At 43.7% G+C, this 14,123-nt stretch overlaps 1 protein-coding gene across 1 annotated transcript in view; it reads right to left on the reverse strand.

The window, feature by feature from the left end:
* Positions 1-8,526, reverse strand: part of REXO1 (RNA exonuclease 1 homolog) — a 48,683-nt gene extending 40,157 nt beyond the window's left edge. Inside the window, exon 1 of the mRNA XM_075201674.1 lies at positions 8,110-8,526. Within this exon, the coding sequence (XP_075057775.1) occupies positions 8,110-8,245 (136 nt within the window). The 5' untranslated portion in view covers positions 8,246-8,526. The remainder of the gene's footprint in view (positions 1-8,109) is intronic.
* Between the last annotated feature and the right edge of the window lie 5,597 nt (positions 8,527-14,123).

The following is a 14,123-nucleotide window of genomic DNA, read 5'->3' on the forward strand; positions in this document are numbered from 1 at the left end:
GTTAGTGGAGTACTGTTTTGGCCACAGTGCGGCATAAACTCATAGAACAGGTAGAAGAGGTCTTCACCTTTAGCAGCCGCCTTTCCCGTAGAGACTGGTTATGCTCACAGGTACTCTGATGCCCCCAGATCTTATGCTAACACGGTAACGCACAGGTACAGGAGGTAACACACGGAGTATCGGCAGGCCAGAGATCAGCGGACTGGACAGAGCACCAGAGAGAATGTCAGGTACAGGCAGAAGGGTCAAGGTCACAGGCACAGGTTCGGGATCCAGGGACAGGCAAAGGTCATACACGGGTAATCAATCACAGGTTTCAACACCAAAAGACAGGAACAGGAGCAGGCAGCAGAACTGGAACAGACCGCTATAACCAGCAGTGAGGCTCAGTCCTCACTGCCTTACATAATGCAGATGACCAATCAGGAACAGGCCCTGTAAGTGCTCCCAGCACTTGCCTAATTAATTACTGGCACTAGCAGCCATTGACAAAAAGTGCGCCCAGCAGATTTTAAGAGCTAATCAGCCATAATTGGCCGAGTCTGTACAGCCCTGCGCGCGCCCGGCTGTTTGACAGCTGGCCGGGCGCGGCGGCAGGGAGACCAATGCGTCCCCCTGTTGTTGCCCAGACAACCGGGACGTAGGAACCAGAAGAGATGCCCCATTCGTCATGGAGATGGCCGGGACGTCACAAGCAGGACAGGAAGAGTCGCGGCGGCCGCGGGCACTGCCGCGACTGTTGACAAGTACATAAGAATTGCATTTTTCATCACTTAAAAAACGGTCTGTCTCTATCTCCCATTAACTCTGCTATATTACTCCCATATCTAAAACCCTGCAATAAATGAGTGCAATGGACTGCACCTACTATGTTCACCATTTTTTGTTAAATTCATACAATTTGCCTTTTTAGAACACTACCACTTCGTAATTTTAAGACCACAGTCAATTACAAATCCACCAGCTCCACTCTTGCAGATGACTCTACACATCAAGCCACCCCACCCAACATCTCATCTTTTCAAGACCTGGAAGCAACATCAACATAAAACATTATCCTTATTTTAAGTCTAACATACAGTCAAGTCCATAAATATTGGGGCATCGACACAATTCTCATATTTTGGCCAATATACACCACCACAATGGATTTGAAATGAAACTAACAAGTTGTGCTTTAACTGCAGACTTTCAGCTTTAATTTGAGGGTATTTACATCCAAATAAGGTGAACGGTGTAGGAATTACAATGGTTTCTATATGTGCCTCCCACTTTTTGAGGGGCCAAAAGTAATGGGACAACCGACTCAAAAGCTATTTCATGGACATGTGTGGGCTATTCCCTCATTATTTCATCATCAATTAAGCAGGTAAAAGGCCTAGAGTTGATTCTAGGTGTGATATTTGCATTTGGAATCTGTTGCTGTCGACTCTCAATATGAGATCCAAAGAGCCATCACTATCCGTGAAGCAAGCCATCATTAGGCTGAAAAATCAAAACAAACCCATCAGAGAGATAGCAAAAACATTAGGTGTGGCCAAATCAACTGTTTAGAACATTCTTAAAAAGAAAGAACGCAGGGGCCTAGCTTGGAAGCCGAGCGAGACAGTCGCATCTGCACGGAGCTCCGCACAGAAAAAGTTAAAAACACACTTTAGTGGCGGATTGCGGTTACCCCAATCACACAGATAAGCCCCAAATCATGTGTGGGGGAAAGCGCTCACCTGCCAAGCGCGCCAGCGGCTGAGGCGGGACAGCGGGGATTACCCTGGCGGCGTTGGAGAGCTGAGGGGAGGCGCGGCTGAGACGGACCGACGGCTGAGGGGAGATCTCAGAGGAGAGAGCCTGGTCCCCCATGTGAGGTGCACAGACGCCGGGATTTCTGTCTGGGAGCCTTCCTTGTGACCTATGAGCCGCGTGGTGTGGGTGGAGCAAAACCGGAAGTGGCAGAACGCCATAACTGCTTTCTCTTCCGGTGAATCAGACCCGTGGTGCCTGCTGGGAGCCATCCTGGGACGTTGTGGAGAAAAAAAAAAAAAAAGAGGTATGCAGTGGAGGTAAGGGGGAACCCCAAACCTGGCTGCATGACAGACGGAGAGAGTGAACATCAACACTGCTAAGTGTCTTACCCAGCAAATCTGGGGATGATGCACCAACGCTGATTCAGTATAGATGATACACACCATGGATACCGATAACTCCCATATGTTAAGCTGCATTGTAACGAAGATTCTACCTTGCAGCAGTGCAGAATAGTTGTGGAAATACCAATCGATTACCTGCTTGTGATAATAGCATTGCAGTTCCAGTCACTTAACAAAGGGGCCACATGTTATGGATGCATGACAACACTTCAATCCTACCCCAATAATTACAGCAGACTTGTCATACTCCTCTGCACGAAAGCTATATAAAGCAGTTACTCGCTGTCTGTAGCAGTCTACAATCAACGAACTCTGCCACATAGTGGTCATTTATTGTACTGCTTCAAGGATCATCTTTTATTTCACAACAAATCAGACTCAGTACAAGCTACATCACTACCACTGAAAAGAGTATATACAACAGAGTGGTTGTTTGTGCCTCTCATCTTTCCATGGCTGATAACAACTAAAAGCTTCGAAACTCGCCATGTTTAAATGACTGGCTAAATATCTAATAACAGGAACTTCCGGTGGGCGGTACACCTAGTTGACCGCGTTTTAACAAATCTCTTCATTCTCTCCCCGAAGTTCGGCCACACAAGCGGGCCTATGGAACACAGATAACCATTGAAGCATTCCTAAAGTTAGATACGTATAATTACATGTGTTGGGTTGCTTACTACTAAATATTGCTTATTAGATCTGAAATACTGATATAAGCATCTAAATCGATAATTCATATAAATATCCTTACACTGTGGTATAGGTTTGACACTACAGGATCAAAAAGTAATTTGGATATTTTTGTTCTTTAACACTCCTTTTATTTTATTTTTATTTTTTATTTTATCCACTAATATGTGATTAGCTTAAAGTAAGAAGAGAGAGTTTACAACATAACCTTAGTCACGTGTTATTGAATTCCTGATATAATATTCTCTGACAGACTCTTAGATTAGTGCCTTATAATTGTACTTGGTTTGCTTAGAAATGGAAAAATATTGTAGCAAAAATTCATCCAAGCGTTCAAACAGCAAGCTGGATCAGAGTAAGATGGGCAGAAACAAGCCTGGAGCGAGCAAAGATGCTTCTTCTCCTTCCTCGCCCCTCTCAACAGAAGACGTGAAGGAGGGGAACCAAACTCCTCTTACTAAATGCATAAATACTGTAAGTACAGATACGGCTCAAACTATTCTAGATATCCTTCTTCCTATTATAGACAAAAAATTCGTAGATACCTTTGATGTGGCTATTGCCAAAATAGCAGAAACGTCTAGAATTAACACGCTGGAACAACGTACCAGCGATGTGGAGGATAATGTCCTAGCCTTGCAAAACGGATCTGAACAAGATTCGCGCAGATGGTCACAAATGCAAGAAAAAAAAAACAAAAAAAAAACCGATGATCTGGAAAACCGTAGTCGAAGAAATAACCTAAGGTTTATTGGTATTCCAGAATCGGTGACAGGGCCTGACTTATCCTCTTACCTTAGTCAAGACCTAATAGTTGCTCTCAATTTACATGACGAAATAGATAACTTACAAATAGAGCGAGCCCACCGGCTCAATTAGGGAGGGTAATTCTGCTAGATCTCGACCTGTTTTGGCTAGGTTCTTAGACTTCAAAGATAAGGAGAAAATATTAATAGCATTTAGGAGGAAGAAACAATTGAGGGCAACAGAATACTAATATTTCAGGACTATTCAGCTATGTTGTCACAGAAGAAAAAAGAGTTTGCACCAGTTTGCAAATTCTTGGCTGGTAATAATAAAAGTTTTGCTCTTATGTACCCAGCTAAGCTCAGAGTGGTGGAGAATGGTCGTACATTAATTTTTGAAAATCCGGAGATGGCAAAGTCATTTTCAAGTGCCTACTCCGCATTCAAGGTCACCAGCTGGAACTCGCTCGCCTTCTAATGCACCGACTTGAATGGTATAGCATTCTAGATCTAGGTAACAAGGCGTTAAAAGGCTGATAAAACACATAGTGACTACGTGATACTTACTTATGTTGATAATGTGAACTCTCTCTATATGTATACACATGTATGTGCGTATATATTTAGTTCTGTTACAAATGTTTATTGTTGAATGTTCTGTGATCTCTGGTAATACTTCCAGGGATCACACGCAAAATTTGGTTAGGAAAATGTTAAGAAAAAGTTTGAGGTATAGAAAATGTAATGCATTATATGTTTTGTTTTCATATTTCACAAAATGGTTAAATATCAAATGTCTCATTTTACAAATGTGGGGTGGTGAATCCCATGGTCTGGGTCAAGTTTACTTATTGATGGTTTTGGGGGGGGTTTGTCTGCAACCTCTCCCTGCACACCTTTGGTTTGACTAATTGCCCCATTGTAGGTATTGGTTAGGAATGCAACCTACGCAGTTGGATTCCCATGGGCCTAATACTCTGCAGACCCTTAATTTGTCATCTTGGAATGTGGGTGGGCTTAATTCTCCTATTAAGCGTAAAAAAGTCCTTACCCACCTTAAAAGAGCTCATATAGATATAGCGTTTCTACAAGAAACACATTGGAGAAAAGATGATGGTTCTATCCTGCGGGGAGGCTGGGTTGGATATTGTATTTTGGCCTCATATAAAACAAAAACCAGAGGATTAGCCATAATAATAGCTAGACACCTCCAATACACAGTTCTAGATACAGTCATAGACCCTGAGGGCCGATATCTACTAATTTCTCTACAAATCAATGATGAAAAATATACCTTCTTGAATATTTATGCACCCAATCAATCACAACGTGATTTCTACCAGTCTCGAATTCAGCTTGTCCTACAACGTGACACCCCTAACCTTGTGATAGCAGGTGACTTTAATTCCGTTATTGATCCAAAATATGATCGGTCAAACGCATCTTCTACAACTAGTCCAAGGGACTCGGAGTATTTTTTTTTGGCCTGATGTCCAGGTGTGGCATGGTTGATCCGTGGCACCTCTTAAATCCAACAGACAGATCCTATTCGTTCTACTCTAGTGTACATGGATCTTTTTCAAGAATAGACTACTTGTTAGTCACGGACACCCCAATGCCGTGGGTTCGTAAGGCAGACATTGCTGACATAATTATCTCGGACCATGCAATGATCTCTTACGATCCAGAACCCGAGCTCGAGTCAGAGGCCTAGACATTGGAGATTTCCTAATTACCTATACAATTCAGATCATTTTCAACAATTTCTAAGACACAGATGGGCTGAATATTTAGATGACAACATTGACCAATGGGATGGCAAAATTATTTTCTGGGACGCTTCAAAAGGCAGTTATGAGAGGACACATAATTGCATATGTGTCTAGGCATCGTAAGAAGGCTAGGGAAATTTATGATAATTTTAGCAAATTATCGGCTGAGGCATATGCTAAATTTGCTTCTGACCAGTCGGATATGTCATGGACGACTTATCGTGAGGCAAGACAACTCTTAGGGGCATATTCAATTAGCTTTTGGATTCGCGGTAACGCGCCGGAACGGCCGCGAAACGTAATACACGGTACCGCAATAACGTGGATTTTCGTTCGCAGCCCATAGGGTTGCGTACGAAAATCCGCGTTAATGCGGTACCGGAATACCCGCAAGAACGCGCACTTTTCGCGGTAACGCGCGTTACCGCGAATCCAAAAGCTAATTGAATATGCCCCTTAGAGAGTTTCTTGACTTCCCAAGCAAAACAACAAATTGATTTTTAAAAAAATAAATTCTTCAGATGGGGAAATAAAGCTGGCAAATTACTTGGAAACATAACCAAACCTCAGAAACGTAAAAGTCATATAGTTGCCCTCAAAGCCCATAATTCTTCTAAGATTCTTACCAAGTCGGAAGAGATATTAGAAACCTTCCAAATTTACTACTCGGCCTTATATAAGGGCTCTACACCAAATCCCCAGCTAATGTCCAAACTTTTGACTGAGGCCAAATTGCCTTCACTAACGCCAGAACAGAGAGAAGCTATGGCAAAAGATATTACTTTCCGAGATGTAGAGATTGCAATTAAGCATTTAAAACTCAATAAAACACCAGGCCCAGATGGCTTTACGGCAGAGTATTATAAGGTCCTTGAAGGAGATCTGGCTCATATTTTAGCAGATTTGTTTTCAAAGATACATAGGGAACAATACCCTCAAATTAAAGCTGAAAGTCTGCAGTTAAAGCACATCTTGTTAGTTTCATTTCAAATCCATTGTTGTGGTGTACAGAGCCCAAAATATGAGGATTGTGTCGATGTCCCAATATTTATGGACTTGACTGTCTGTGTATATATATTATACATATATACACATACACACACATTTTTCTAAAAAATGGCTATCCAGTGGTGGAATAACCACAAACTGAAATTCTGCAAGCATCTGCAAGAGAACACTTCTTTGTAACAATGGTGTATGAGCCCTAAATGAGAGCTCTGATTGGGGGTGTTTGAATTAACAGTGCAGGGAGTGTTGGCAGACAACGGCATAAGTGGTGAAAGGGAAGTGAAAAGGAGGCAGGATTAATGATACTGTCAGTGCAATGGGGGCTGGCCATATGTTCTACTAAGTGATCTGAAAATGGTACCAGTGCAAGGTAGAAGGCGGCAATGGAATCAATTGAAGAACGACTAAAGTATCATCAGAGCTGAAATAAGGCTCTGGACGCCCTGGAGCACTAAAGACAGGGCGTTATCATTTTAGACAAATACGCAGGCAATACTGTGTGCACTGCTGTTAGTTGCACTCAGCACTGCCTTCACGAGCAGTACAGTGTGAAGCAGGACATGCCTCCCAACTGTCCTTGTAGTTGGGCCAAATCCTGACTAAGCAAGGCAGCCACCCAAATTCGGGACTGCCCTACCAGATTCAGGAAAGTTGGCAGACTGTCCTGCTCTCTCCTGCTCGGATCACGGGGGGGGCCCTCACGGGGGAATGGAGGCCTCCTTAGCCCAGGGGCCTCCATTCCCTTAATCCGGCCCTGATCACACAACATATTAAGAGCCCCCCACTCCATCATACAGTATAGCAGGCCCCCCTCTCCCTCCCTACAGTTTTGTATGACATTCCCCTCACTTACCTGTAGTTGCACTGGCCGACTTCGCTTCTCAGATCAGCAGACGGGAAGTAAAGACTTCCTGCCTGCCACACAGTAGCCTAGCGATTGGCTGCCTGTTGCTGTCCACTGACCACCAATACTTTTGCAAATATACACAGCATAAATGTACTCAATTTAAGGTTAGTGTTATATAGACATTTTGAATTACAGTATCTTTTTAATCAATTAAATGCAGAGTTGCTTTATGTTCACAATTTATTTTTTTGAACAAGACTACACAACCTTTTTTCCGAATTGATGTTCACAGGAACACTAATGCACTCAACAACAAAGGTCTTGGATAAAGATACAAACATGCAATGCACAATACTTTTAAGAGCAAATCTATGGGGCATATTCAATTACAATTCCGGTCCGCGGGATCGCGCCGGAACGGGCCGCGAACTTAGTCCACGTTACCGCAATAACATGGATTTTCGTTTGCAGCCCATAGGGTTGTGTACGAAAATCCGCGTTATTGCGGTACCGGCAATAACGCGCACTTTCTGTTACCGCGGACCGGAACCCTAATTGAATATGCCCCTATGTATTTATCAATACAGCAAAGTCCATATGGCCAAATAAGTTTAACAATTTGGAAGCAAAGAAACATGTTTTTTGTTTGAGTTTGAGTGTGTGTGTGTGTGTGTGTGTGTCTGACAGCTTGGACGAAACAAGTAAATCATCATAAAAGCAGTATTCCGTCAAGAAGAATGTACACATTCCAAAAGAACATTAGGAAAGCTGTTCAGATTTTGTAGATCAAATACTTCCTGGACTAAAAATAGGTCAGCAACCAGAAGTACATGTACAGCGACTGCCTCACTGATTACATTGTCATCTCATTACATCTGCACAACGGAAGTATATCTCACCCGCTCCACTTCGGGCCTCTCCGCTCCCAGCACTTACGAACACTCTCCCCTGGTGTCTAAAGTGACAGTGTGGCCGCCGACAACCCTCCCTGAAGGGACACTCGATCCCCCGGAAATAGCCGGTACTCTTTAGCATCCTAAACACCACAATATCAAGTCACCGGGACAACCAGAGCGCCGCCATATTGGATATTTGAGGCGCTAGGAGGGCGGTGATGTGAGTAAGGCCTGCCGGGGGCCTCGTACAGGACTGTCCTCGGAGAACGCCAGCGCCGACCATAGTAATTAACAGCGGGAATCGTACTTTCAATATCTGTTACTCCTGTTAGTTCTTTTTATGCCACTGTTCGGTAGTTTATGACTTTCCGGATTTGTGAAACAATAGCGGCTGGAGATCCACTGTGCTGTACACATTATTTTATGGACACAACACAATAGGAGCGGTGGTGTTACGTAGTTACAGCCTCTGTTTCCATCTGTACATAAGAGTTGTGCTGAAGACAACATGTGATGTAGTTCCTCACATGATCACTCCCGTCATGCTTCACTTAAGACCATGAAACTGATCTGTTTGGTGGGGAACTGTATGTGGTGTATATGCTGGAATAGTGGGAGACATTTATTATAACCAGTGGAAAGAAATAAGTGGTGTTCCCCACAACAAAAGGTGTAGGAACAGAGGGGGCAGTTGCCCTCCCCATGATTTCTGCTGGGTGGGCAAAAACTGTGTTTTGTACCCCCCAACCCCCAATGAACTTCTACACAAAAGCTTTCATGCTACTTTCAGAAGTCATGGTATCTGTTCTAAACTTGTGATTTATTTTTTTTAAATTATAGATTGTCTTAGTATAACTACCAAATGTTCTTTAATATAAATTGCCTTAGTATAGATTTAATACAGATTGCTTTTGTTTATTTACAAAACGATGTATTCCGTTCATAACCATGCAATAAATAACATGTATTGATGATGAACAACTATTCACTTTACTTTTACACTGAATTTCGTGTGGTGTGTCCAGTAACAAACATGAGATATAGCACCCTCTTCTCTCTCTTGGCCTATCTGGGTCTGTCCTCGCCTGATTCGCCTTATACCTCGCTAACCGCTCCTTCTCTGTATCCACGTCTGGCTCTTCCTCCACCCCCTCCCCTCTCCCTGTTGGAGTCCCTCAGGGCACTGTTCTCGGCCTTCTACTTTTTTCGCTCTATACCTCCTCCCTTGGTGCTCTCATCTCCTCCGGTGTTCAGTATCACTTTTATGCTGACGACATCCAACTACATCTCCTCACCCCATCTTTCCTCCACCTTCCTCTCTCGTGTATCTGACTGCCTCTCTGCCATTTCTTCCTGGATGTCCTCCCGCTTTCTCAAAATTAACTAATTCTCTAAGACTGAACTCACTGTTTTTTCTCCCCACAGGCTCCCCTCCCACCATAACCTCTCTATCACCATTAACAATACCACCATCTCCTCTGTCACCCAACTTCGCTGCCTGGGCGTTACCTTCAAATCCTCTCTCTTTTGCACCCCACATTCAATCCCTTGCCCAAGCCTATCGCTTCCAGCTTCGCAACATTGACTGCATCCGGCCCTTCCTCTCTCAGGATGCCACCAAAACTATCATCCACGCACTCATTATATCCCGCCTCGATTATTGCAACCTCCTCCTTACTGGCCTCCCCTTCTCCCACCTCGCCGCCCTCCGCTCTATTCTCAATGCGGCTGCAAGACTCATCTTTCTCTCTCGCCGCTCCTCCTCCGCATCCCCTCTCTGCCTTGCCCAACACTGGCTCCCCTTCCCCTACAAAATCCCTTTCAAACTCCTGACCACCACGTACAAGGCTCTCTCCCAGTCTACTGCCCCCTATATCTCTAACCTCCTCTTCATTCACACTCCTGCCCGCTCCCTGCGCTCAGCCAATGACCGTCGCCTCTCCTCCACTCTGGTCACCTCTTCCCACTCCAGAATCCAGGACTTCTCCCGTGCAGCTCCCCTTCACTGGAATGACCACCCTTGCTCCATCCGTCTCTCTCCCAATCTAAGCTCCTTCAAACGGGCACTTAAAATACTGTTCCTTAAAGCCTACCAACCTTTCACCTAACTCGTTATCCCCTCTCTCCTCCCGGTCCCTTTTCTCTCCCATATACGTCAACTGACTCCCTTTGTGCCTGAGTCTTGTTCACCCTCCCTTAGGATGTAAGCTCATTTGAGCAGGGCCCTCTTCCCTCCTGTGTCATTACCTGTTCTTCTGCTCCGTCCTTACTGCATAAGCCTGCCTGGAGCCTCTGAAGTTTTGGTATTGCTAATTGTTCAGTAATGTCTTACCCTGTATAGTCTACTGTTTGTGCAGTGTACGGCACTGCGGAATTCATGGGCACCTAACAAATAAAGGATAATAATAATAATAGCACATACCATAACTAGTGAGGCAGTGACTATAAATTTAAAAATACTTCTAATCAAATGAAATTAGGCTGTCAAAGAAATTTTAATAAAAACTAGGTTAATGACTATGAAAAATGTAAATTTTTCAGATGAACAATTAAATTTATCTGGCTTTCCAACAGGGTTTGTACTAATTGGTAGTTAATATGAATATTATTTAAACATTTCTAAATACATTTTTATAGTAAAATGAACAATGAAACTGGGGTTGGCTAACCCCTGAAACCCTGAGAAAAATCAAGAAAGGAATGGAAGTCTTTGTATAGCTTCAGCCACTGTTACAACTGTCGTAAAAGTAACTACCAAACATGAGAAAAAGGAGCTCCAAGCTCTGTAGTAGTCATTGACCTCCCCTCCCCTTATGAAAATCTTCATTCCTATGCCCCTGGCCAAATTCAATTCTACTCTTCATTCATCAACTGCAGTTTAGAAAATAAAAGCATACATCTGACTGGCTGCTATAGGCAACAGTGCCAAGTATATGATATGGCACCCAAATAGTGCTCAGATACAATAAAAATATAAAGGCTGCTCAACTCTGCAGTTCCTTTAAATTAATATTCTGTAACACATGGGGGATCTCTGAGCGTACCCCCTCCATTTTCTGTAGCCTCCTCTTCCCCCTCCGTTTTCTGTAGCCTCTTCTCCTACCCCTCTTGTTTTCTGTTGCCTGCTCTTTCACACACCCACCCCCATTTTATTTGTATTAATGTAATTACCTTCTCTTCTTGTCCGGTTCTCTGCTTCTTCTTTCTTCTTCAGCTGCCTGAATCTTCTTGATTACTCTCCACTGACAGTGTTATGACATTACAATGCTGCTGGGAAGATGCTAAAATGCGGTGCAGCACTGTAACAGCACTGCAATACAGACATGGGGGTCTGCAGGATGGGGAAGTAGCAGGCGGGTGTTGTGCCCTGGGTCGATTGCACTGCCCGCATTAAGTTAACTAATAATGTCTCATTCTGAGACAATATTAATGTGTTTACTCGGCCACAGTGCCGCCCCCTGGCAGAGTCCGACACCTTAGACAGCTGTCTAGCGGTGGCGTTTATATAAAAACACACAACAATGCAGTGGTCACCCTATTTACTAGAAGTACTTATGCACTGTGAAAATGGGTTAAAAAAGTTTTATTAAAATCTAACACAAACACATGAATGGTATGTGATCATACAAGATTCACATACAAGGAAATACCACATTAATGAATGTAAATGCCACAATGAACATAACAAATAAAAGTAGGTACCACTACAAGTATGTCCATAGATATGCGTATATTCCAACCAACTAAACACAATCCAATTCGAAGGGTAATGAATACTGATGGTATGTAGATATATGGAGAAATGATCGGTCATGTATACTCCAACATAAAGCAATCGAGAAGCAATATTGATTTCTAAGTCAACACTCAATAATGGGAGTAAAACAGCTGCTTACATCTGGGGGGAGGAGCTCACTTTATTCCTGGAAATAGAATGTCCATGAGACCAATACCTTTGTGGATATACGAGTACTCCTATTAGATGTTTTCCTCCATCATTGCTTCCAACTTACCTGCTTCACACTCCTGTGCTGCTTATTTCCTCTGCCTCCACCTCCTGGTTCGGGCGGTCACATGATCGTGGCTTGGAGGCGGCATATTCAAATCTGCAGAGTATATAAAACTCACTCTGACACTTCAACACTGTCAGAGTAATAGGTTTCCACACCAGTGTGACTCCCTGTTATGCTGCAGAAGCTGAGTTTCCTGTGTTTCTCCCTTGGATTGCTTCTCTGTCTATTGACTTCTTGTGTACCAGTTCTTGCTTGTTTTTTGACCACTCTCTCTCTCTCTCTGATCCTGATTTTGTACTGCACTACTGCCTGTGTGTCAGTTCCTTGTTATTGGACTTCCCTTCTGTATACTGATTTTGTACCTCGCTACCACCAGTGTACCAGTCCTCGGCTTGCTGATCTGCTTCTGGATCACCCTTCTTTCATATCCGCTGTGTTACATTTAGTGGCTTTTCAGAGGGTCGCAACCCTCGGGTTCCTGGCTGCTAAGCCCATCCCACCTTGTGGAAATTCTTGGTGAAAAACATGGACACTGCACCTCTGCTTGGCCAGTGATAAACCAGGTTAACATGTGTATCCATCACCTCAGGGCTCCCTTCTTGATAACCTCGTTGCAGTTTGCTTTAACCACACCACAATGAATCCGGCGGCCAATCCCTCTCCCTAGGATCTCCTGCAACACTTGGTTAGGAGAGTTGAGAAGCAGGAAGCTAATCACGAACAGAATAACAGACTATTAAGGATATTAGAACCCCAGATACCCCTGGTATCACCCTTTTACAGGAACATTTGATGAAGTTTCTCTAAGGACTTTCTACCTGTATGGATTCACTTCACAATACATTGGCGGACTACGGGCAGTCCGTCCCACCACCAGGAACAACCCCGTCTGTCTCTGGGGCTTCTCAGTTGCACATTCCCAATCCTCCTAAGTTTGACGGAGACCCCAAGTCCTGTAGAAAATTTCTTTATCAATGGGCCATATAATTTGAGCTTCTTCCCAGGAACATTCCCTCGAAAAAGCTAAGGTGGCCTATATTATTTCTCTTTTGTCCGGCCAAGCTCTCGCTTAAGCATCACCCTTATGGAAACGGAATGATCCACTACTCCAAAACTGCCAACTTTTTGACCACATTCAAAAGGGTCTTCAATGAACCTGGCAGAGTTTCTAACGCAGCACTCATGATTCTGCGTCTTCGCCAGGGCACTCAGTCTGTTGGTCAGTATGCTATTTCAATTTAGAACCTTCGCTTCTGCACTGCATTAGAATGATGAACCTTTAATTGCAATATTCTGGCAAGGACTGTCTGACAGGATTAAAGATGAACTAAATCTGTTGATGAATTTATCTCCTTATGTAACAAGGTAAATTTTCCGCTTTAAAGAACAGACACTTGATAAAACACAGCCTCACCGCTCCAACTATCGCCTTGCTCCCAACTTCCTCCTTGCTCCCAACTTTCAGACTCCCATCTCCTTGCCCGAGGAACTGATGCAGCTAGGTCATTCCCATCTCTCCAGTGAACAAAGAGAAAGAAAGTTCAAGAACAAACTCTGTCTATACTGCGGTGACCTGGGTCACATTCTGGGTACTTGTGCTCAAGACAGAGCCTAACAGATTTGGGAGAGGTCTCGTTAGGTTCCTTTAGTTCCTCTCCTGCTTCTTTATCTAATTATATCTTTACCTTCTCAGTTCTCCTCATTCATGGTCTCCGCATTTGTAGTGCAGCGGGTAACTTTATATCTCCTTCCACGGTTGCCCATCTGGCTCTTCCCACTATACCTCTGGAACAGCCTCTACACCTTACCGCCCTTTGTTAGATCTAGAAGTTCTGGTGGTGTCATTCGGGTTCGTACTGTTTCCATAACCATGCAAATTGGATCCCTTCAAAAGAAGGACATCCCTTTTCTTGTCATTTCCAAGGCTATCAATCCGGTAGTATTAGGGCTTCCGTAGCTTCGTCTACATCCTCCTGTAGTAGATTGGCACGATGCTCAGATTAT

Source organism: Mixophyes fleayi, chromosome 1 (assembly GCF_038048845.1).
Source record: "Mixophyes fleayi isolate aMixFle1 chromosome 1, aMixFle1.hap1, whole genome shotgun sequence".
NCBI lineage: Eukaryota > Metazoa > Chordata > Amphibia > Anura > Limnodynastidae > Mixophyes > Mixophyes fleayi.